Consider the following 23,855-nt stretch of genomic DNA (forward strand, 5'->3'; position numbering starts at 1 on the left):
CTAATGACATCTAGAGTTTGCTTACCTCCTTGATTCTTTGCAATGTGTCCCTGTCCAATCGAAATGACTACAACCATGCTCAGTTGAACATGTTATCCGAACGGGCCAGAATCAGTACAATTGTGGGGTTGTTTGCAAATCCAATTCTCAGTTTTTCTGCTGTATTCGGAAATGACTTTTGGCGATTTGGATTTGAGTTAACTTTGGATCTTGTGAACCGGATAATCACTAAGGCAAACACAGTTCTTAGTTTGATCACCGAGGACACAACAACCACCTTTTCCATTGATAAGAAAGCAAGCTTATTCACTGCTTCTTACTACCAGCGCTTGCACTCTAAAACAGTGTGTGGTGCTGAGGCGAAGTACATATTATCTGACAAGAGCAACTCTTTCTCCATTGGGAAGAGACATTTATTTGGTGATGACGATTTGATCCAAGCTTTATTGAGTGTGAGCAATGGTGGTTCTATGAGAGTTCTTTTTCAACATCATTGGACTTTGAAATCATTTTTCACCATAGCTGGAGAAAGATTGTTGAACCATTCAAGTCAACGATTTGGTTTAGCAGTTGAACTATGAATAGTGATCACTTTTAAACCCTTTTTTTGTGTAATTCTGGTTACAAATTTATGATGAAATATGTTTTAAGTTTTTGTTTAAGATTAGGTGAATAATCTATTTCTGTTTTATTTAAGATTTTTTTATTAAAAAAAAATATGAAATGGAATCGACGAAACTAAATTGGATACGTACACGGGACCTATGAATAATGACAGTGTTAATACTTGTACCTTCAGAATTGTCCGATAACAATTATTGCATTCACAACTTGCATAAGGTGACATATCGACAAAAAAGTACATTCATTTTCAACTCTCTGCATTGCATATGTCATGTTTCTTAGACGATCGATTCAATCATTTTGTAAATAAATAATAATTATTGCATAGAAAGATTACAGTAGCTAGGGTGATTTAAGATCATATGCCATGTGTGTTTCAAATTAAGTTTATGACAAAATAACATGTTTTTGATCATTATAATGACATATATATTTCATTATTTTGAAATTCTTATTGAAATGTATTTTTTCATTATTCTACAGCATAATCTACCAAAGCTATATTGAATTTTCGCCCACTAGACCAAATTTTATAGATTCAAACTAGTAGACTTTTCCGAAATATTTGACTTAAGTTGCTTTAGATAAACGTTTTGCGGTAGTTAACTAATGATATATGTAGGCTAATGATTTGATTTATTTCTCACTAATATTCGATATCCACATAATGTATATTATTAGACAAAATTATATTTCTTGAAACAAATATATATTCTTAAATCAAAGAAATATCGTATAATTTTATTAATCAGCTAAGATCAAAAACAAATTAATTAATTGGTGAGCAGATCAACGACGTGCAAGAAAACTATCAAATAATAATAGTACGGAGTGTCTCTAAAAATATTCCTAAGGTGGGCCAACTGATTGTTACACATTTTAATTAAATGTTGGTGATAATGTAATGATGATGTATATTATTGTATCATGTGCTTAAGCTTACTATACCAATCTTTATACTATTAGATTAACAGAATTTCAATCATTAAAACAAAATCTTGAAAACAGATATGTGAAAATCTCACAATAAAAGTCAAATAATTGTTGTTCAGTTTCTGATGTGAGATCATAGGTCCACTCTTGCAAATCAAGCAGCGCCATTTATGCCTGCACGCATACTAAATTAATAAGTTGTGATAATCAGACGCAAAAAAGGAAAAAGAAGATGAAAAAACAGAAAGGTTCATCAACATACTAGTTGTTTACTTGGTTGTTTAACCAATTTGGAAGTATTGCCACTAATTGACTCATACCAAGTTTCTTGAGCAGATTATTTGGTTAGACTAAATGGGCATCAGTAACTAAATAATGTAGCCCATATGGATCATTAATGGGCTTGTAAGTTTTTTTTTTTTAATGTATTATTTACATTTTTGTCGTCTTATTACATTATTACTAGAAATATTTAATCTTTGTATTATTTTGAAAAACTTTTATCACAAGAAAAAATAAAAGGTTGATGATGAAGTATTAGAGAACATTATGTGTTGATGATCTGGTTAACTATGTGATAGGTTTGGCCCGGATGCTTTGTAGTTTGTTAACAAAATTTCCTAAATTAAATAATATCAGTTACCCGTTTCTTGTTGGGTCTGAGACTGGGCTGGGCTAGAATGTGTTTGTCTATTTCAATTATATTCTTATTTTTGCTTTTTTTTTTCTTTAACACCAAATCAAATATATTAGATTATAAGAGTGTTACATGATATATAATACATGAGACCATTCAAATACAACCATTGAATAAAATAAAGGAAATTGTACACAATTTCGATGAAAAGGTGGAAGTGACACTGCTTTCCAAACGGAAGCCTTACAAGCAACAGATGAAATCTGTTAAGTCCCCTCGTCATATACTCGTAAAAGGCTAACATCTTATAGATGAAACTCCCAAATGCTTTCTGCATCACTTTGATTAAACGAACACACAAATATGTTGCTTGAAATGGATCTCGAACATGTCTTATTTTGACGATGGGTAGAGTGTTATTTTTGCTTTATAATCAAATTATCTACAACAAAATTTATACATCCCAATGATTATACACAAACAACTATGTATGTGTACTTGCTGCTTCTTTCAAACCTACCTATTTTCATATACTTTCATTTGTTGTAAGATTGGTCCTGGCCACCCAATTAACCAATTTATAGTTATAAAACCTAATACTTTTTTTTTTTAAAATGTATTTTTTGTTTTTGACATCAAAATAAATGTATTTATACCTAAACCATAAAGAATTTTAATGGCAAAAATATCAAAAAAATCATGAAATTTTAAATTTGGGATGATTTAATCTTGAACTTCACGGAAGACAAATAAATCGTAAAGTTTTTTTTTTACTTTCGAAATAAATGACAAAGTTTGTGTTGACTTGTCATTTGAGTCATATCGTTAAATAGGTTAACAAAAACTTTTTTACAGCGTTAATGTCTTGTTTTATTTGCTCTGTAAGAACAAAACGACGTGGTTTATTGCAGAGACAAAACATATTATATAGTCCACATATAATTGGCCTTCACTTAAACATATTATAAATTACGCTAACATATTAAGCATATATTTCTTTGTGCTATACAGTGTGGATCCTTACCTAGAATTGAATTAAATGGCATAGTGGTTTGCAATAAAACTGGAAGCTGGAATATGGTAATTTGATCATAGTGAAGTCACTTATAGTCTCCTTTTTTTTCTTTTCTAGTTCTATGTATAAATTACACACTTTTTTTTGTAAGAAAAATTGTTCATAAATATCCAAACATCAAACGGTTCATAAATATTCAAACATAAATCAATTCTAAACTCTAAACTGTTCACAAACGTCATAACATAAACCAAATTTGACTCTTACCAATTATTGATATGGTCATGGCTACTATCAACAATAACCATAGTGAAAAATATGATAAATAATATATATTTTACGTGTCATATCATATAAAATTTCGCATGATTTAGTAAATTTAGGTATGAAATTTGAATTTTAAAAAACGATTAAGTATATTTTAGCACATAAGAAACTGTTAGGTATGAATTGAACACTTAAAATTAGATCGGGTATAAAATGACCGACTTTCCCACCAAAGAGTTGTGCATTTTCAAACAGCACAATGAATTCTCTGGATGGAGCCATCTTGTTGTTGAGACGACTGATAAAGCATTGGAGTTTTTGCTCTACGAAATTGCTTAATGTTGTACGTTTTCTGACATTGCAAACTTAGCAAAAGAGAGACAAAACAAGGAGGGAAAATGAAAATAACATATGTACAACATTAAGCAATTTCGTATGTACCATAGATATGTTGATCACGAAGTAATTATCAGAAGAAAATAACAATTAAGCAGGTAGTTATTTTCATATTATATTAGAATAAGATGATAGATATAAATTTGAAAAGTAAAAAGCTAGTGGAAATGGAGCGGACGATGAATTTAATATATTAGTCATCCTTTATTCATTTTACTTGTTTGAAAATTCAATTGATATTAGGTTGTTTTGGCAGTGGGAAATGACTTCTACCATTGCAGCTAGTGTACTGGCAGCAGTATTCCGAGAAAACATTTTGTATATTATATAACTCTTCAATATATAGTATACACATATATTGGTTAAAATATAACATAACATTTTAACATTCTTTCTTTTTTATGTTTTCCTTTTTGTTTTTGGGGCCAAAATCAGCATTCATAAGAAGAATATATATAATAGAAAGATTTTATTAATTACAATAGTCAATCTTTAATAAGTTTCAAGACGACATTTGAAAGAACAAATGTATACATTAACTCCGCCCTTGGAAAGCTTAAGAATGGAAGGGAGCTTGCATCTAGAGTTACACACAAAGCAAAATGGTCTACAAATAGAGGTGTTGGATACCACTTTTGTGTTCATGAGATGAGAACCATGCTTGATATATGAGAAGTCTCCAACAACGCAAGAAATATGTAATGTAGTCCCACAGTCATTGCATGTATAGAACCATTCCTTTGAATTCACTTTTGTTTCACATGCCTCACACCAGTATTCACCATCCACATTCATCTCATCGAAAGACAAGAAGAGAGGATGATCATCGTACCTATTATTCATTACCTTTCCCGGTAATATAGCACATTTGCCTCCCAAACCATAGTCACACTCGTCACATCTAAAGACGGAATCCTTCTTCCCACATCTACTACAATGCGTATATGTAGTAGAATAGTAATATAACGAATGTTGATGGCTTTTGTACTCAAGTGTATCTGAAATTGCAGCACATCGTACATCTATAACATAATGGCCAGATTGATACATGAAACCGTTGAATTCTTGTAAACAAAGCCAACATTGGAAAATCTCGTTGCCAGATGTAAGTAGTGTGAATGGAAGGTTGCGGTACACATGATGTTTCTTCCTTGGATGGTTAGCACATTTTTGGTGGAGTTTAAAATTACATTGCTTACAACTGTAGAACGGTTCTGATAAAATCTGGAGGGCACATGCTTCACAAACTATGTTTTCATGTAGAATTTGGCCATCACCGTCATTATTGATTCGTAAGTTATGATCATGGCTAAAATGTTTTATTGTGTTATCATCAATCACCTCGAATGGCCCAATTTCATCTTCTTCAGGCGTCCCTTCTAGCTCCACCATCTCCCATACATCTTCTCTCGTTGCGCATCGTGCATGAATAGCAAAACTAAGACATTTGACGCATATATAACCCCCATAGAATCCATCTACCATTTTACGACAAACTTTGCATATCCCCTTTCCATGTCTAATGCGTCTTGTGTAAGAGATGCGATGATCGTGGCGGTTGATGTTTATGACACGTGGTAAATCGATACACTGCCGATGGATCATGAAATTACATTGAAGACAAAAATAAGGGCTTTGTTCACCTAGCGTCCCACAAGCATTGCAAGTGAAATGGATGCGTCTTGGAACAAGATGAAGCTGATGTTCGTGGGTCGTCGGGCTTTCAACACCAACCGGTGGTGGGTTTTTCATACATGCTCTACATATGCTGAAATTACAAACATCACAATGGTGAAGACCTTGATCTTGATCAAACTTCTCGTCGCAAAGAAGACACTTCTTGTCGGCGTAATCAGGTGCTTCCGCAAATTTAAGGAGCTTGAGTGGGTGTTGAGGGTGGGAAGTGTGGTTTGCTTCTGGGAAAAACTCGGCACAGCTCGCATGGAAGAGTATTTTACATTGATAACATATATAACATAGTTTCTCAATGAGAAATGGAGAGTCACACGTCTTGCACTCTCTCAGTCTCACTCGCTTGAGAGATTTCGATACATCGAAGAGCTTAAGTGGATGCTCGTGGAGATTGTAGTTTTCAAGAATAGGAAGTGGAGCAGCATCCTTCGCACAATGTAAATCCAACTTGAAGTCACAGATTGAACATACATAGATATAGGTTTTTCGAAGCAGATGAATTCCACATCGATTACATGTAGATGCTTTGTCATTTAGGCGCAGATTAAGAGGATGATCGGGGTGAGAGAAGTGCTTTATTTCCTGTAAAGACTCAGCACACTCTCTATGAAACGCAGGAGTCTCACAGCCTAACTCATTGCAATGGTAGCCTCCGTAAATGTAACCATCAGAGCCACACCCGTTACAACCGTGACGAGAGAAAAAACGAGTTATAGGTAACAAAGGATGTTTGTGAATTGGTAGCTCTATTTTTTCCATGGTGATTTGTTTCCAGAATCTAAATCACAGCTCTCTTTTGCAATGGTTTCACAATGGTGTTTTCTTTTCTTTATTCTTTCGGATTTCTCAAAGCTGTGAGTCTGGCCACAAGCCACGTGAAATGGTTCTTGCTATAACATCTAACATGCATTAATTAGCTAAATTATATATCATATAACTTATATGTGTAAATTAATCCCAGCACCACGTGAAATGGTTCTTGCTTTAACAACTAACACCAATTAGCTTAAATTTTTTTGGTAAATTAATCCCAACAGTAACACCCCATGAAATGGTTCTTGATATAACATGCATCTAACATTAATTACCTACAATATATGTGTAAATTAATCCCAAGTAGACCACGTGAAATGGTTCTTAGCTTCTTGCTATAATAACTAGAACATTAAATAGCTAAAATTATAGTATGTGTAACTTAATCCCGACACCACGTGAAATGGTTTTTGAACTAACGTGAACTGCCAAACTGATAGGTTTACCGAAACCGAATTAAAGTTCCAACTTCTAACATATCCGATAGATCATAAACTTCATTATCAAAATGAAATATTCGGACCGAAAATATTCGTTATTTTTAGACCAAAAATACTCAAAAACCAAAAAAAAAGCCATTAGTGAAGTCCGATAAACAGTGCTCCGTTTTTCTTTTTAAACCCTTTTCGTTATTGGGCAAAAAATTTGTTTCTGAAGTTTAAAATTTTAATGCTCTATTTTGTAAGAAAAATTGAATCTCTTAGAAAGACAAAAACAACTATATATGATAATCTTAACATTAAACCAAAAAATAAAAACTATGTATAATATATGCATGGTAGATCAGCCTTGTTCGGGTTTTGAGTCTCCATCGACATACTAATTAAGAAAGGCTTAAACAAGTGATGCTACGACGGTGATGTAGGAGAGTCGCTTATTTTTTTCAATATATACTATATTTTAATTCTTGTATACCGGCAAGACGTTTTTTTTTAAATTAGTATATAGAAAATTATAAATTCTATTTGTTAATAAAATATTTATATTTTATTATTTACAATTGTTAGGAAGTAACGTTCTGCTAAATTCGTCCCGCCAAAAAAATTAATATTGTCAAATATTTATATTATATAGTTTACAATTGTTATAAGTTATGTTTGTTGTTTACTTCAACTGTTAGTATTACCATTAATTGGTTCTTTCTTTTTGGTTCATACCAAAAATTTCCTTGATCATACAAAAAAAAGTTTAGGTAGTTTTCTATCATATTTTAGATAAGTCAGATTTTTTCACGGAATTTTCCCATTAAAAAAACGATGTTATGAAAAATATTCAAAGAACTCATGAATGAATAAAAAGATAGATGATACTTATGTTTGATTTTTAATTTTCATCAGTTTGGGTGGAAGACATAATTGAGAAAATAGAGTTCCAGATATTGATTAGGGTTTTCTTGGAACGTGATACAAGGAGAAAAATATAGATATATAAGATTATATATATATATATAATTTTAATTACAAATAATATTAATTTTTTAAATATTATAATTTAATCGCTCTTCTTAGGAACCTAATTCTCTCTTTCCCCTTCTCCCTCTTACTTTTTCAATTAAGTTTCTTATTTTATTTTGACGGGACTCACTTAGAGTCTACCATTGCACTTACTCTAATAGACATAACATAAGAAACTCATACGATCAAGTTAAACGCATAGTGAAAAAAAAAAAATATACCCTAAATGATACAATATATGGAACCCAAACAATATAATTAAACGTATACAAAATACGTTATATCTTTGAAAAAATATGAAAAACCCAAATTATCAAATTAAATACACATCAAATAGTGGTTATTGAGAATAACAGTTGGAGTATCGAAAATCTACAATGAAATTTGTCATTAACTGATTTAAGAAACAACTATCTCCAAAAACAATTATGAATTAATCTGTATTTCATAACTAATTAATAAAATCTAGTTTTTACATTAACAAAAGAGGGAGAATGAATAGAAGATGTGAGAGGAAAGAGATTGTAGAGTCATACACAGAAACAAGAAATAGAGAAAGAGACAAAGGCAGAATTGGTATTAATACAAAATATATAGAGAATATCAGTCTTTTTTTGTTACGTGTTAGTTTTGCTATTTATATTTCTTTTTGTGATATTCTTACAAATTTCCCCTAGAAAAAATAATTTATGTATATGTACTATATATATATTTTTAATTAAAAACTCTATTCAATCGATTTAATTTTGGGAAAAATGTCAAAAAAATCACGAACTTTCAAATTTGGGACGATTTAATCTTGAACTTTACAGAAGACAAATAAATCGACAAGTTTTTGTTGACTTTCGAAATAAATGACAAGTTTTTGTTGACTTGCCATTTGAGATATCATTAAATAAGTTAAAAAATTTTTTTACGGCGTTAATGTCTTGTTTATTTACTTTGTTAGAACAAAACAACGTCGTTTATTGCAGAGACGAAACGACGTTGTTTTGTCTTTTGAAACAAATATAAACCCTAATTTCCCAAATTGATTTCATTATCTCAAAATCAGAGACCCACATTGACCTCAAAATCGCAGATAATGAAATCGATTTAGGGATTTAGGGTTTAAATTTGTTTCAACAGACAAAACGAGCTGCAATGAAGAACGTTGTTTTGTTCTAACATAGGAGATAAACGAGACATTAACGCCGTAAAAAAATTCTGTTAACCTACTTAACGACATGACTCAAATGACAACTCAACAAAAACTTTGTCATTTATTTTGAAAAACAACAAAAACTATACGATTTATTTGTCTTCCGTAGAGTTCAAGATTAAATCGTCCCAAATTTGAAAGTTCGTAATTTGTTTGACATTTTTCCCATTTAATTTTCAAAACAAGAATATCAAATATTTTCCCGCTCATAGAAAATTTTGAAATAGGTGAAAGAAACAAAACAGATCTAACTCTCACACACTCTCACAAGAGCGTCAATTCGAAAAATTCACCAAACATTTTCGGTTTCTCTTCACAAAAAATCTCAAATTTCTCTGTGAAAATGGGCGAAGAATCAGAAATCGCCATGGCTTCAGCAGATCGAAATAACCTAACCCAGAAAATCGCCAAGATCCTAAACGAGACTCGCACATCATACGCTACTCATAACCGTAAGCTAAAGGAGCTCGCCACAATCCGTTCAAAACTATCTTCATCTGAATCCGAATCCGAGTCCGTGTCTTCTTCTATTCTTCAATTCTCTTCCGTGTTTCTCAAAACCCTAACCCCTCTTTTCATCGCGGCTCAACGAAGAACCGCTGCAGCAGAGCGTGTTGTTCGATTCGTGGCGGAATTCGCTTGTCTTCGTAGTAATTCAGACGGTGACTCCGATTGCGACGAGTTTCTAGAGGAATTTCTTAAGTTTTTGGTTGCTGGGTCTGTTGCTGCCAATAGAAACGCGAGATTCAGGGCGTGTCAGATAATTTCAGAGGTATAAGAGAATAATTAGGGTTCTTTCTCCTTCAATTTAATCGGTAAATGTCTGTTAGGTCAAATATAGGTTTAATTCAACTGTTCATTGTGTTTGTTACAGATCATATTGAGGCTGCCAGATGAAGTGGAAGTAGCGGATGAACTATGGGATGATGTAATTGATTGTATGATGTTGCGAGTTCGGGACAAAGTTCCTGTTATACGTACATTTGCTGTGAGGTCTCTTTCACGTTTTGTGAATGATCCTGAGAATAGTGACATTCTTGATTTGCTACTTGAGGTGCTTCCTTTGGAACAGAATCCGGTAAAGTTTCTATCTTTTACCATTTCTGCTTTGACATCATAAATTACATTCTGATATTTGTCATCAATGCTTGCCAAAGTCTTATTGTTGATGTTTTTATTGTTTACAGGAGGTACGCAAAACAATTGTTTTATCTCTGCCTCCTTCAAATGCAACCACCCAAGCAATTATTGATTGCACGCTCGATGTTAATGAATCAGTACGCAAAGCAGCTTACTCTGTTCTGGCTAATAAAGTTCCTCTTCAGAGTCTGAGGTGAATTTGGGCTTAGAGTTTTGGTCTATTTATTTCTTTCTTCTTCATTGACCTCTTAATAGAAGTTTTTTGCTATTTTTGTTAGTTACAACTGTTCTACAACTTCCCTACTGTCCTTCTCTTTCTCCTGACTGGGTATTTCTTTCATTTCCCTGCTTTAGCATCAAGCTAAGGACCACAATTCTTCAGAGAGGGCTCGCTGATCGTGCTGTAAATGTTTCAACGGAATGCTTGAAGCTAATGAAAGAGCAATGGCTAGCTAACTATTGTGAAGGAGATCCTATCACATTTCTTAAATACCTTGACGTTGAAACCTACGAATCTGTGGCAGAATCGGCGTTGGAAGTTCTGTTGAGTGAAGGGTTGATAATGCCCTCCGATGATAAAAGCATCCAGCAGTACATATTGTCAGCAGATGGTGAAACTAGAGGTTTGTTGAAGTCTGGACAATAAATGCAATGCATAAGTTTGCAGATTCTGCATGTGCTTATATTTTCTTATACCTGTGTTAGATGAAAGCACATGTTCTGCACCCAGCATTCAACTTATGGAGCCAGAGATTGCTCTTTACTGGAGGATTATATGCAGGAAGGTGCACCAAAGTGCTCAAGTAAGTTTTCAGTTTACCAACTATTCATTGCTGATGTTAGTTACTTTATGCTTCAAACAAGGTTTTTGTGAATCCATAAGTTCTGAAAATTTCCCTATTTAGCTTAGTTAGATAATAGTGTGCTTAAAATTGGTTTATCGATGCTCTTGATGAATTCCCTAACTTAGTGCTTGATTCACAAACCAGAGAATGCTTATATCTACTAGCTTTATATTGGTCGTTGACACTCTCAATATAATTTTTTGTGATGATTTTTATTAAACCTAGCTGGTCACCAGTTCTTAAGACCAGTATAAAAAGGTGATCGTATTCGAGATCCCCAACCACTATAGCATGTCCTGTGATTTCAAGTTACACCTTTACTGCAGTCTGCAGCAAATTTTTTTCTATTTTTTTTTATTCACTCATATCTCAAACAAAACTAGGTTACATAGATCAATGCATCTGAGTAGGCAGCACATTACTACTGTCAAAATACTAAAACACCTATTGTCAGTTTACTTCACTTTTTCTTGTATTGAATAGCCTTTTGTTTGAGAACACAAATATGTCCTTTAGCTTGTCCCTGGATTCACTCAAATATTGTCTACTATACAGGCTAGCATTTGAAATATAAATCTTGGATCTTGTAATGTTTTCTAATGCTCTTAGTGTTGGTTTTACATATGGGACACCGGACATGCTAAGAATATGAGACTGTTACGCAGGCAAAAGGTTCTGATGCTGCTACAGCGATGGGTGCTGAAGCAGCAGTTTATGCTGCTGAAGCTTCAGATGCTAATGATTTGCTGGAAAGAATTCTTCCTGCAACAGTTTCTGATTATGTTGATCTAGTTAAAGCTCATATAGAAGCAGGTGAGCCCAGATATTGTTTCTCATACGAAAACTTAAGTTGTTTTTGTTTGGGAGATACTCATATAATGTTTTCAGGACCAAATCATCACTTTGCTTCGAGGCAGCTATTATTGTTGGGTACGATGCTTGATTTCTCTGATGCTATGCTCCACAAGACTGTGAGCTCATTTGTCCAGGAGCTGCTCCGCAGACCTTTTGAGCAAGAATTAGATGAAGATGGGAACAGTATTGTGATTGGAGATGGTATAAACCTTGGTGGTGATAAAGATTGGGCTGAGGCAGTGTCGAAATTGGCTAAAAAAGTCCATGCTGCCCCTGGAGAATATGAAGAAGTTATACTTGTTGTTGTTGAAGAAGTAGCGAGACCCTGCAGGGAAAGGACTGCGGATTTCCTGCAGTGGATGCACATGCTTTCTCTGACAAGTCTTCTCTTGGAAAATGGAAAATCTTTACATTCACTGCAAGGGAAGGCTATTGAACCAGAAGAGATATTGCATGCTCTATTGCTTCCAGGGGTAAATTTTCTACTCTCCTCTGTTTATTTTCTACTGCTTAGGCGCCACTTGTTAGATTAGATAAATTTGTTGAGACTTTGAGTTCTTCTTACAATCTTACTTGTATAAAGCAGCTTTTTTGTCATTGCCAATTTCACTTTAAAATGCTGATATTCCATATGATCTCTGCATCCTTTTGTTTCATCGAAAAACTGTCAGAAGATGTTTACAGTTTTAAGGAGTGGAGTTATGTAGCTAAGAAACAGCTTATCATGCAGTTGAATGCCTTTTGCATTAAAATCTGGGCATGATTTTCGTGGACTCATGCAAAACAAGCACTCTTTCTGATATGATTCATGTCATGCAGGCAAAACACACTCACTTGGATGTGCAGAGGATTGCTATAAAGGGCCTTGGTCTTTTTGGTTTGTTAGAGAAGAAGCCTAGCGAAGAGCTAGTAAGGCAGCTACGTGCAGCTTTTTGCAGAAGCCCTCCTCCAATTAGTATTATGGCTTGCAAGGCACTAGTGGATCTTGGGATGTGGCATAGCCCAACTGAAGTTGACAAGGCAATGGGACAAGATCTCTTGTCACAATTTGAGGATGACAGCATTGATTTTGCACCCATCGACTTATCCAATGCCGAAGAAGATATGAACTTTAAAATGCTCGATCTCTTGTATGCTGGACTTGAAAGTGATGACTGGAGAGCATCCACAGAGAGCAGTGAGAATGAGTCAGTTAAAGCAACTGTTGGGGAGGGGTTTGCAAAACTTCTTCTTCTAGGAGAGAAGTACCCAAACTTGCCTGCATCTTTCTATCCGTTTGTATTGGGAAAGCTAATTGCTTTATATTTCAGTGAGGAGTCAAAAGAACAACTGAGGTATAGAGATTTTGTTTCTTTCGATTGCTAACTTCTGTCACCAGAGTACTAGTAATGATTTGGTCTTTTAATAATGTCCAGGTTTAAACAGTGTTTATCCGTCTTCTTTGAGCACTATGCCTCCCTCTCAGAAAAACATAAGGTAACGGAAACCATGATGTCTATAAGAGCAATAGGTTAACAGTGTTTCATGGCGTATTTGTATAACACTGCTTTCATGCAATGTAGGGATACGTGTCAAAGGCTTTTGTTCCTCTTGTACGCTCAATGTGGCCTGGGATTGATGGAAACACTAAAAGTTCGTCATATGTTGTATCAAATCAACGCAAGCGCGCAGTCCAAGTATCCAGATTCATCCTACAGATGATGCAAACCCCGCTATACAAAAAAGAGACAAGAGGTGAGCCTGAAAGCCAGGTCAATAAATCACCAGAAGATTCTATCCAACATCCACTAAACTGTACAGAAGAAGGTTTGGCCATACGCATAGCCATCGAGGTTAGTTGCATTCCTTAACTACTATAACATATTGTTCTCAGGATTAGGAACTGCGGTCTGTAATACTGGCTAACCAATATTGTTAACCTCTTTGCTAATATTGTTTGTAATAGATGCTAAGCTTCAAAGAAAAGAAGACTGCTCATGAGAAGGCATATGTTGCAGCGCTGTGCAAAATACTTGTGCTGCTCCATCTGAAACCATCAGAACAAAATGTGACAAAGTTGTTGAAAAAGCTTTTAAGCCTACTCGCAGATTCTGTACGTTCAGAGAAGGATCTTCTTAAAGAAGTGAAACCGGTGCTTCAACATCTAAAATCTTTGGATGCTTGTCCAAGCGAGGAGCTTACACAAGATCAAGCAAATTCCATCTTTGGTACATTGATCTCTTGCCTTGTACATTACAGTTTGGTTATATTTACACGTAAAACTAAGTTATTCGAGTTGTTATGCTTTGGAGAATTTGACTGTTAGTTTCTTTCTAATGGCTAATTACAGAAATACTCGGAGTTAGCTACAACTTAGAGATCACTGAAACTACAACAGTGCCACAGACACCTGCTCCTTGCTCAACAAAACCAGCTCGGTCAAGAAGACGAGCAAGGATTGAAGAAACATCCTCTGATGAAGAAGAAGTAGCATCTCCTCCACCTTCTGCTCCTAATACTTTGATGACCCGATCACACCGTGCAAGTAAAGCTGCTGCCTTGGCCAAAATAATGGCAAGCAAAGTGAAAATGAGCAATGTAGACGAGGATGATGAGGAAGAAGAAGGTTCTTCTGATGTTACAGCAGATGATTCAGATGAATAACTATAGAGAGTTGAATTAGGGGTTGGCTCTGTTGTTTGTACGTTTGCTACTAAGTCGATGTGTGTTTTATGTCAGTTATAAAAAGATTATAGCCAATTCGTAGCTTGTTATGTGTGAGTGTCGGTTATGTTTGCTGTCGAAAATCTTTGTATTTAGATTATAGAACAGATAAATAAGAAAGCACTTGAATATTATTGAAAAGACTCTGAAGTTGAATCCATTTACGGACTCCATATCAAGAGTTAAAACATAACAAGAAAAGAAAAATAAAACCAAAGCACTCTCCACCGCGGAGACGGAGAACAAGGTGAAGAGTTGACTCTTTCTGGATATTGTAATCCGCTAAAGTGTAATAACCATCTTCAAGCTGCTCGCCTGCAAAGATTAGCCTCTGTTGGTCCGGTTGGATCCTTTCTTTGTCCTGAATCTTGGCCTTCACATTGTCAATCGTATCAGAGCTCTCCACTTCAAGTGTGATGGTCTTTCCCGTCAAAGTGTTGACAAATATCTGCATCCCACCACAAAGACGCAGCACGAGATGAAGTGTTGACTCCTTCTGGATGTTGTAATCAGCAAGCGTCCGACCATCTTCGAGTTGTTTGCCTGCAAAGATAAGTCTCTGTTGGTCTGGTGGGATCCCTTCTTTGTCTTGTATCTTGGCCTTCACATTATCGGTTGTGTCAGAGCTCTCAACTTCCAAAGCTATGGTTTTTCGGGTAAGTGTCCTGACAAAAATCTGCATACCACCTCTCAACCTGAGAACCAAGTGGAGAGTTGATTCTTTCTGGATGTTGTAATCTGCAAGAGTGCGACCATCGTCAAGCTGTTTACCAGCAAAGATTAGTCTCTGTTGATCCGGAGGGACTCCTTCCTTGTCTTGGATCTTAGCTTTAACATTGTCAATAGTGTCTGAACTCTCAACTTCAAGGGTAATGGTTTTACCGGTAAGCGTCTTGACAAATATCTGCATACCACCTCTCAACCTGAGAGCTAAGTGGAGTATTGAATCTTTTTGGATACTGTAATCGGCCAAAGTACGGCCATCATCTAGCAGTTTACCGGAAAAGATGAGTCTTTGCTGGTCTAGAGGAATCCCTTCTATGTCCTGGATCTTTGCTTTGACATTATTGATGGTGTCGGAGCTTACAACGTCAATGGTTATGGTCTTTTCTGTGAGAGTCTTTGCGTGAATTTGCATCGACATCTTTGAAACGAAAAAAAAAGTTTCAAGTAACAAAAGTTGAGAGAGGAAGAATTCAGGAAACTTTTGCAGCAAGATTAGGGTTTACGAGAGATGAAGAATTGAATCGTGAATAACAACAACTATGGTGAAAGATCTTCTTATATAGAGACTAGAGAGGCTTAAAGACTTTGATTATTAAAAGTAAAAAGGAAAATTCCTAAAATGGAAATTGCTAAACCAATTCCTAAAAAGGAAAATTGATTCCGCAGAAGTCAATTTACCTAAGGCTTAGGTTGGTTAAGCCAATCAAATTCACTCTTTGGGAGCACTTTAAGATTTTCATCCACTGACCTCTCAATATCAACATTGATTCTCCACAACACATACTTACTTTCCCTTTTCATGCCATTGATCGCGTAGAGCCTCCAAAGCAAACCCTTAAGGAATCTGTATTCACAAGTCATGTACCAGACCCATTGTTTTTTGACAATACTTTCAAGATCTCTGAAAGCTCTCGTCACAAGTCCAACTTCCATTCCTCTTTCCACAAGCTCTCTCACTGAATCAATCATCTTATATGCAATCTCCTTTACGTATCCCGCGTGACTTTTGACCTCTAGCAAGTGAATAGCTGAACAGTACGCACCCGTAAACGCCAAGACCCATCTACTGTTATCTACCAACAACTCTCTTGGTGGGGTTAGGTTTCTGTTAATCTCCGGAAGAAGATTAGTTATCGCAGGAACAACAATATCTTTAAACTCAAGCCACATTGTTAAACGCTGGAAGATATAAACCGCTTTCTCGAACTCCACTTTGCTTTCTGAACCAATATAGTCCCATAGATCGAACCACGGGTCTTTCTCGTAGTTGAATGTCTCCTGCGCAACGTGGAACACCACCTGACCAAGAATCTTGTATATGTTCTCAGGCAATCCTTCTTCCTTAAGGCAAGTAATGAGCAATGGCTGAAGACCTCTAATCTCTGAAACATCTATTTCCCACTGGCTTGAAGTATGATCACAAAGTGAATCATAGAGTCTTTTGATTGCTATCTCTCTAGACCTATAATCAGAACCAGGTATTGCAAAGAAACTCAAGACTTCCATTGGAGTACATTGCCTAAACATGTAGTACAATTCACGGTCAGAGTCTACTCCAAGATCTTGATTATCAACACGAAAATGTTCGAGTTTAAAAGCCGGATTCAGAACATACTTATCCATGTTTGTAACCATTACAAAGATCTTCTTGGCTTCTTCCTTAGTACTTGTTCCAACTCCTGCGATCGCATATGCAAACGCTGCAACAAAACCGCATTGTTTGCTACTCCATTTACACAACTTCGCTTCTTTCGCAAGGTACTTATCGAGATATTGAAGCCCTCTTATCGCAAACTCTCTTTCCATCCCTAACCACATAACCTCAAAAGCAGATTTCATAACATTATGAAGAATCTCTCTTCTCATTACGGAATCTGAAACCTCAATCCCCATTTTAACAGCAGATGTCAAAGCCAAAACCCAAGCTTCTTCTTTATTTTTCTCAGGATGAAGCAAAACCTTATACACTTCCTCACGTAACTTCTCCAAGAACCGGTTAATAAAACCCTCGTAAAGCAATGGCAATTCGATGAAGTAACTAAACGCCCTAATCGGATCTTGATTCACAAGCAACAGTATATACTCACTAAGCTCTTCCCATCTTCCATTATAAAAACTCATAACATTCTCAGCTACGAACGAAACGATGACTCTTAAGCAATTAGTATCACACTTTCTTGGATTCTGCCGTGTCAAGCAAGAAATCAAAAGAGGTTTGATTTCATGGAGAGCGACAAGAGAGAGTTTGAAGTTGCGGTTTCTTAAACCGGGGAGAGTTTCAGAGAGGTGACCGATTGATCGGAGTCTGAGGACTTGATCGGAAGAAGAAAGATAGATCTTGAGAAGCTTTAGGGTTAAGCAATTTGGGAAGTTAGAGACGAATAAGTCGTAGAGAGTACGAGCTGTTTTGTAATCTTCGGATTGTTTACGTGTGTAGAGATTATCGACGATCATTGTTAATCCGTCGAGGTTTGGTGATGTAAGAATCTCTCTGGCTTTCATGGCGAGATTTAGTGTAGAATTCGCCACTGAAGCTTCTGTAAATTTTGTTGAGGAAATTTTGGATCTTAAGGTGTTTCTCCTATTAAGGTGTCCACATCATCAACAAAAAATATTATGTACTCCACCAATAATCATTTCAAAGTAACTAATTAATTGAATCGAAGCATTAATCTTCAATTAATACACAATTTAAAATAAAAGTTACTTGAATACGTATTTTGTTTATACTTTTAGTCATACTAGGTGATCACCCGCGGTACGCCGCAGTTTTTTCGGACTTTTTTGTATTGTTTAATTTAAATATAATTTTTATTTATCTAATCATTCACTCATGCAATAAATAATTACTTTTAGTATTAAAAATATTTTTGTCTAACAACATTTTCAACAATGCATCATACACATAATTCATAAACAACGTTTGTCTTAAACCAATTTAATAGAGGGTAGTGTTGGATTCTAGAAACCTAAGAATTTTATGATGGAGCTCCTTACGTATTCTCACCCTCAGTGATTTATTATATAAATATCAATTTAAGAAAATAAAAATATCAATTTAAGAGAATAACTTACTCAAATCATTAAGTAATTCACGATTATTATACACTCATACTTTGAGTTTGAATTACAAAAACTTACTCAAATCATTAAGTAATTCACGATTATTATACACTCATGAGTTTGAATTACAAAACAAAAATTTTCGAGTATGAGAAAACTATTAAAATGGTTTTATTGAAAATCATGTAATATTAAAATAAATTTAGTAATAGTATAATTAAATATGTAAAATTAAGTAATAAATATATCATTAACCTATAAATTCGAAGTTGAAGAGCTTACATTAATATATTTAATAGACACATGTCAAATGCTAAAAGTGATGATGTGTCAATCAAATGGAGAGAGTTGACCAATTTTCATATATATGATTATCACAATGGTAACATATATGCGTAAAACAAAACTTAAAACTAAATAGTTGCTAAATCAAAAAAACTTAAAATTAAATATATTTTCATATGAATGAGAGTATAAGCATAATCCCTAAATATATAAATAAGAATAAAAAATAACAATGAAAATTTCTTAGAAAATCTTACTTCAAATATAATTTAGGATGAACAAAAGAATTGAATTCAAATAGAAGGCTATAAGATGTTTTTTTTTTTAATAATAAGAAGATAATCATATTTCGTGGAAGCGCTGACTTCTTTAAAATAAAATAAAAAATAAATATAATATATCATGTGTTATACGAAACAATAGTGAGTAATTTGAAAATGCAAAAAAAAAACTCAAATGATTATTAAAATATAGATGTATAATATAGTTTGTTTAAAATACAAAATAGAGTTTGATTATAGTGTTATAACTTCCTAGATATTTATGCTTCCTATATTGCTCTTTGTTTCCGGAAGATAATGAAATAAACAAGGAGGAGTTGATAGAATATTGGATTTACGAAGGATTTATCAAGGAAACAGAGATGAAGATGGAAGTAACAACCATGGTCATACTATAATTGGTTCGTTAGTTCGTGCGCATCTCTTGCTGGATGGTCAATTCACATCGATGGTGAAAATGCATGATGTTTTACGCGAGATGGCTCTTTGGATAGGGTCTAAAGTTGAGAAAGAGAAAAGAAATTTTGTGTGTCAATTCTGGTGCACAGTTATGCCAGGTACCAAATGACATTGAATAACAGGTTGTTGCGTATCTCAGGTGAGTTCTTTTGGTTTATGCAAGCCCTTGTCGTCTTGGATCAAGCATAGAAGAATTAGTAGATTTCAAGGGAGCTACTATTGCTCATTTGAGGAAGCTAGAATCCCTTGAAGTAACTAATATGCATGCATTAAAAACACCTTTGAATCCTCTGGATGGATGGAGGAACGAGCATGAATAATGGAAAATGTTGAGAACAGCCCAAACCTGCCACTGAGTTCCGAGAAACGAGCATGAATAATGGATGGAGGGGCTAGGGATTTGGAGAAGAAGACTATTTAAACCAGCGGATGGTCTCTCACTTTCAAGTTTGAATGATAAAGGCATTACATATGTATGATTGTTTCCTCTCAGTTCTTAATTTGGTTTGGTTTCTGTGGTCCATCTTTCCATCTACCGCATACGTGTTAGAGAGAGTCCAATAATTTGAATGTTGTTTTTTACTTTCAGCTCATCAAGATGCTTCATCAGCCTCTCTTACTAACTTGGTTTTTTGTTCTGAAGAGTCATGCAAGTCTTTATTAGCAGTGCAACAAACCAATCAAGACGTTTCATCAGCATGCTCTGTATCTGTCTTCAAAGCCATCTTCATATCTCACAGACTAGCTATACAAATCGACTAAGCATCCACAATGGTTAATCTGCGTTAAGATTTTGTAATCGGTTTCAGGTTTTGTAAATATTGAAGACTTTGAACTAGACTTACATGGTTCAAGTGTTCTGTTAAGGTAATTGCGCATTGATAGCAAAACCTACAAATAAACTTCTTAATTTGGGTTGGTTTTATGTGCTCTGTTCTTTAATCAGGTAGCTTCAGAAGAATGGAAAAGAAACTGCGCAAAACATTGTCTTAAAGAATGTATTTCCTTGACCTTTGGAAAATAGTATCCTCTAAGTTTTTCCTAAATTATTCACAAGCTATAAAAGACTCCTAAAAAAGAGATAAAAAAAAAACGAGACACATCAAGTGTCACTAGCGAAACACTCACTTGGTGAGTTTTATCTCCACTAGGAACTTGAGCATAGATGATTCTATTGCAGACATGCCGTTCTGGTTGGTTAATTTTTGAAAATGTAAAAATAATACATTAATCCCACCAAATACTATAACGAATGTAAAATCGTGATTATGCATGGTAATTGTGAAACATTATTCAATGTTACTAAATCAGAGATAATCAGAATCAAATATTTTCAATTTTGACCTATTCACCAACATCAAAACAAACTAACAATAAATCAACAAACTTTATATATACGGTATATCTCATAATATATGCTCTGAAATGTATAAGTTATGCAATTTTCATATGTTAACTATATTACAAAACTCTCTTAGCTTTTAAAATAAAGAACTAAAATAAGATTAAATGAAGTGCATGGTACGAGAATTCCTTCGAGAGCAAGCAATGAATATCCTAAAAAGAAGAAATGGAAAACTCGATGAGTGCGATGGTACAGTTGGAGAGATGTGTCTTCGTTCGAAAAAGGTTCCTTCTTTCTTTACAATTATAATGTAGAAAATAAATATGAACCCTAAAGTAAAGCTCTCACGGGATCACCCACCTACCACCTTCCCTTTGAGAATTATTTGTGGAAAAAAAGAAGAAGAATATTCAGCTTTCCAAATTTGACATTCTTTAAGTTATGAAAGAAAAAAACAGTACATATTTCTCAATTTAAACTATTTTGTTATGCAAAAAACAAAGTAGTTTTATTAAAAATGTAACGATTGTTGGAAAAAAAACTGAGAGAAGCTATTCATTCACTTTTCTTCCCTAATAGTACTTCTAAGAAATTGGGAAACCTTTGTTGCATGGGGTGCCTGCTTTATGAAAAGCTTAGAACTTCTTTAGTCAAGCAACAAAAAAAAAAAGTAAAACTTAGCCATCCACATGTTACTGAAAACATAATTAAATTGTACAATAATCTATACCATATTATTATACGGCCATCACTAATTAGCTTATTTTGGGTTCACATCCTCTAACATTTCTAAATAATTTTGGCAAGCTTAATATTGTAGATTATCAAATAATTTTTAATGTATACGATGATAATAGAAAATTAGAAACCATTTCGATCAAATAAAAGTGATGATTTGTTTTATAATAAAACCATTAAACTTGACTAGACTTCACCTAATTATGTGATTTGGGTGGAAAAACCTACGAAATATCATTCCATCGTTCCTCATTACCCTTTAAGTAGGACTTAGATAGTTAACATGTATAAATAGGTTTCCATTTGTATTGCTATTGTCTTTCTCTCCTTCTCCACTAATGCCAATGGCAAAACTAAGGAACATCATCAAAACTCTCTCCATCTTCTTCTTTCTCATCGCAGCAACCGCTCCTTCACTCTCCTCTGCCACCTCCGCCACAGACACCTTCGTCTTTGGCGGCTGCTCCCAGCAAAAATTCTCTCCGGCGTCTGCGTATGAGTCAAACCTCAACTCTCTTCTTACTTCTCTAGTTAACTCAGCCACATACTCTTCCTACAACAACTTCACCATCATGGGCTCTTCATCCTCCGACACAGCACGTGGCCTCTTCCAATGCCGCGGTGACCTCTCCATGCCGGACTGCGCCACGTGTGTGGCACGTGCCGTCTCTCAAGTAGGTCCTCTTTGCCCTTTCACTTGTGGTGGAGCCCTCCAGCTAGCTGGCTGCTACATCAAATACGATAACATCAGCTTCCTTGGCCAAGAAGACAAGACCGTTGTCCTAAAGAAGTGTGGATCCTCTGAGGGTTATAATACCGACGGTATCAGCCGGAGAGACGCAGTTCTCACGGAGCTAGTCAATGGCGGAGGGTATTTTCGAGCCGGAGGGTCCGGTGATGTTCAAGGTATGGGACAATGTGTAGGAGATCTAACGGTGTCAGAGTGCCAAGATTGTTTAGGAACGGCCATTGGACGGCTTAAGAATGATTGTGGCACGGCCGTCTTCGGAGACATGTTCTTGGCTAAGTGTTACGCTAGATATTCAACTGATGGTGCACAACATTACGCCAAGTCTCATAATTGTGAGTTCTCTCTACTTACTATTATTAGTAGGAAAACTTTCAAAAATAAAATGTTTTGTTTTCCATAATTCAAAATCCAATTTGTTTTTTAAAAATAGACCTGCAAATATAGATTTAGATAAGTTTCCTAAATATTTAGGAATAGTGTAGTACATGTATATTAGAAATTAAAATTTGACAAAATTTTATTTATTTTAGTGAATCCTACCTATAACAAAAGTTCGTATATATTTGTAAAATCTCAAAGTTGTGATATTTTTGGAATTAACAAAAATTCTGTTACAAATTTATATATATCTGCAAGAAAATGACAATAAGAACTCAAATTATACGTTTCATAATTTGATGATTTTTTTTTTTTTAATTCCAAAACAAAATAGAAACTAACAATAATATTTTTTTGAATAATATTTGTTGAATAAAATAGATAAAACAAACTACGGAGGAGAAAAGACGTTCGCGATCATCATAGGACTACTAGCTGCGGTTGTTCTTCTAATTATCTTCCTTCTTTTCCTCAGAGGCGTTTGCAGTCGCGGAGGTGATTTCTCTATCTTACATAGTTTTACTCTTATTTAATTTCTTTCATAATATATGGAAAATACACACAAAAATATCCAAAATGTTTCTTACATGCATGGTCTCATGATAAATATACGTAGTAGTCAATCTGATCATAATGAAATGTTATATGTAATATGCTTCCATGTGTATCATACAGTTAGGTGGTTATTAGTATATTCAAAGTTTTAAGTAATACTTGTTCATAAATTTAAAATTTTCAGGTAAATAAATGTCAAAGTTCTGAAGAATCGCAAGAACGTGGATCTCAAAGGACCAGAAAATCCAGATGAGATGCATATTTGCTTTGGATTCTGTCAACGTTATTTCTTTTTTCTTTTTCTAACGTTTTAAAAATTATTTTGTTTCGATTGTTGTTACATAATACTTGTGATAATAATTATTTTAAATGGAAAAGAGATAAGAAAAGGAAGTCTTAAGCAATGAATTATAAAGGCTTTATGCATATCCGAAAAACAAGATTACTAAAGCAACAAAGTAAAAGGGCATGGCAAAAGAGTGAGGTCTAAAAGCAAAAGTTTATGTCGATCTTTATTTGTCAAATGGCATATATTCTCTTCAGAAGATAAACAAATTTTATAATGTTCTCAAATGTTACGTCCAATCTCAAATGTAATATTCTTACATTTTCTAATTTAAGACAAATTAAAGAGAAAAGTAGAGAAAGCAATGCATATATTTTCTTACGTTAAAAACATTTCATTTTATGAAATATCAG

General features: G+C 34.5%; 6 protein-coding genes and 1 non-coding gene across 8 annotated transcripts; 3 read left to right on the forward strand and 4 right to left on the reverse strand.

Annotated features, from left to right (window-relative positions):
• AT5G37610 (Eukaryotic porin family protein) lies at positions 1-581 on the forward strand (the record flags this gene model as incomplete). Its single annotated transcript, NM_123120.2, has 1 exon — positions 1-581. Exon 1 carries the CDS (start codon positions 90-92, stop codon positions 579-581), a length of 492 nt encoding a protein of 163 aa, NP_198577.1. The 5' UTR covers positions 1-89.
• Positions 582-4,364: 3,783 nt separating this feature from the next.
• On the reverse strand, positions 4,365-6,323 carry AT5G37620 (Cysteine/Histidine-rich C1 domain family protein; the record flags this gene model as incomplete). Its single annotated transcript, NM_123121.1, has 1 exon — positions 4,365-6,323. One exon carries the CDS (start codon positions 6,321-6,323, stop codon positions 4,365-4,367), a length of 1,959 nt encoding a protein of 652 aa, NP_198578.1.
• A 2,316-nt stretch (positions 6,324-8,639) lies between these two features.
• On the reverse strand, positions 8,640-9,138 carry MIR5645f. The gene has a single exon (NR_142845.1). It is a non-coding gene; the product is annotated as a microRNA ath-MIR5645f precursor (primary transcript).
• A 57-nt stretch (positions 9,139-9,195) lies between these two features.
• Positions 9,196-14,775, forward strand: EMB2656 (ARM repeat superfamily protein). Its single transcript, NM_123122.4, has 12 exons — positions 9,196-9,804; positions 9,907-10,110; positions 10,220-10,365; positions 10,527-10,795; positions 10,878-10,975; positions 11,683-11,830; positions 11,906-12,345; positions 12,692-13,206; positions 13,288-13,348; positions 13,435-13,704; positions 13,818-14,079; positions 14,202-14,775. The coding sequence occupies exons 1-12, from the start codon at positions 9,376-9,378 to the stop codon at positions 14,513-14,515; spliced, it is 3,156 nt and encodes a 1,051-aa protein (NP_198579.2). The 5' UTR covers positions 9,196-9,375; the 3' UTR covers positions 14,516-14,775.
• UBQ9 (ubiquitin 9) lies at positions 14,751-15,719 on the reverse strand (the record flags this gene model as incomplete). Its single annotated transcript, NM_123123.1, has 1 exon — positions 14,751-15,719. The coding sequence occupies one exon, from the start codon at positions 15,717-15,719 to the stop codon at positions 14,751-14,753; it is 969 nt and encodes a 322-aa protein (NP_568552.1).
• A 260-nt stretch (positions 15,720-15,979) lies between these two features.
• AT5G37650 (hypothetical protein (DUF577)) lies at positions 15,980-17,803 on the reverse strand (the record flags this gene model as incomplete). The annotated part of the gene is made up of 1 exon (NM_123124.1): positions 15,980-17,803. The coding sequence occupies one exon, from the start codon at positions 17,801-17,803 to the stop codon at positions 15,980-15,982; it is 1,824 nt and encodes a 607-aa protein (NP_198581.1).
• A 3,779-nt stretch (positions 17,804-21,582) lies between these two features.
• PDLP7 (plasmodesmata-located protein 7) lies at positions 21,583-23,589 on the forward strand. Of its 2 annotated transcripts, NM_123125.4 has the most exons (3): positions 21,583-22,555; positions 22,983-23,096; positions 23,341-23,589. In NM_123125.4, the coding sequence occupies exons 1-3, from the start codon at positions 21,811-21,813 to the stop codon at positions 23,346-23,348; spliced, it is 867 nt and encodes a 288-aa protein (NP_198582.2). In that variant the 5' UTR covers positions 21,583-21,810; the 3' UTR covers positions 23,349-23,589. The 2 variants fall into 2 exon arrangements, with proteins under 2 accessions (NP_198582.2, NP_001078675.1); NM_001085206.1 differs by having other exon boundaries at positions 21,766-22,555; positions 22,983-23,554.
• Positions 23,590-23,855: the final 266 nt, after the last annotated feature.

The sequence above is a fragment of the Arabidopsis thaliana genome, chromosome 5 (genome assembly GCF_000001735.4).
Source record: "Arabidopsis thaliana chromosome 5, partial sequence".
NCBI lineage: Eukaryota > Viridiplantae > Streptophyta > Magnoliopsida > Brassicales > Brassicaceae > Arabidopsis > Arabidopsis thaliana.

What these genes read in the sequence shown, in the direction of transcription:
- PDLP7 (NM_001085206.1), top strand. Translation starts at nt 21,811, where the DNA reads ATGCCAATGGCAAAACTAAGGAACATCATCAAAACTCTCTCCATCTTC. An exon ending in TTACGCCAAGTCTCATAATT is followed by an intron (nt 22,556 to 22,982) that starts GTGAGTTCTCTC and finishes TGAATAAAATAG; the next exon opens with ATAAAACAAACTACGGAGGA.
- EMB2656 (NM_123122.4), top strand. Translation starts at nt 9,376, where the DNA reads ATGGGCGAAGAATCAGAAATCGCCATGGCTTCAGCAGATCGAAATAAC. An exon ending in TAAAGCTCATATAGAAGCAG is followed by an intron (nt 11,831 to 11,905) that starts GTGAGCCCAGAT and finishes TAATGTTTTCAG; the next exon opens with GACCAAATCATCACTTTGCT. An exon ending in ATGCTCTATTGCTTCCAGGG is followed by an intron (nt 12,346 to 12,691) that starts GTAAATTTTCTA and finishes CATGTCATGCAG; the next exon opens with GCAAAACACACTCACTTGGA.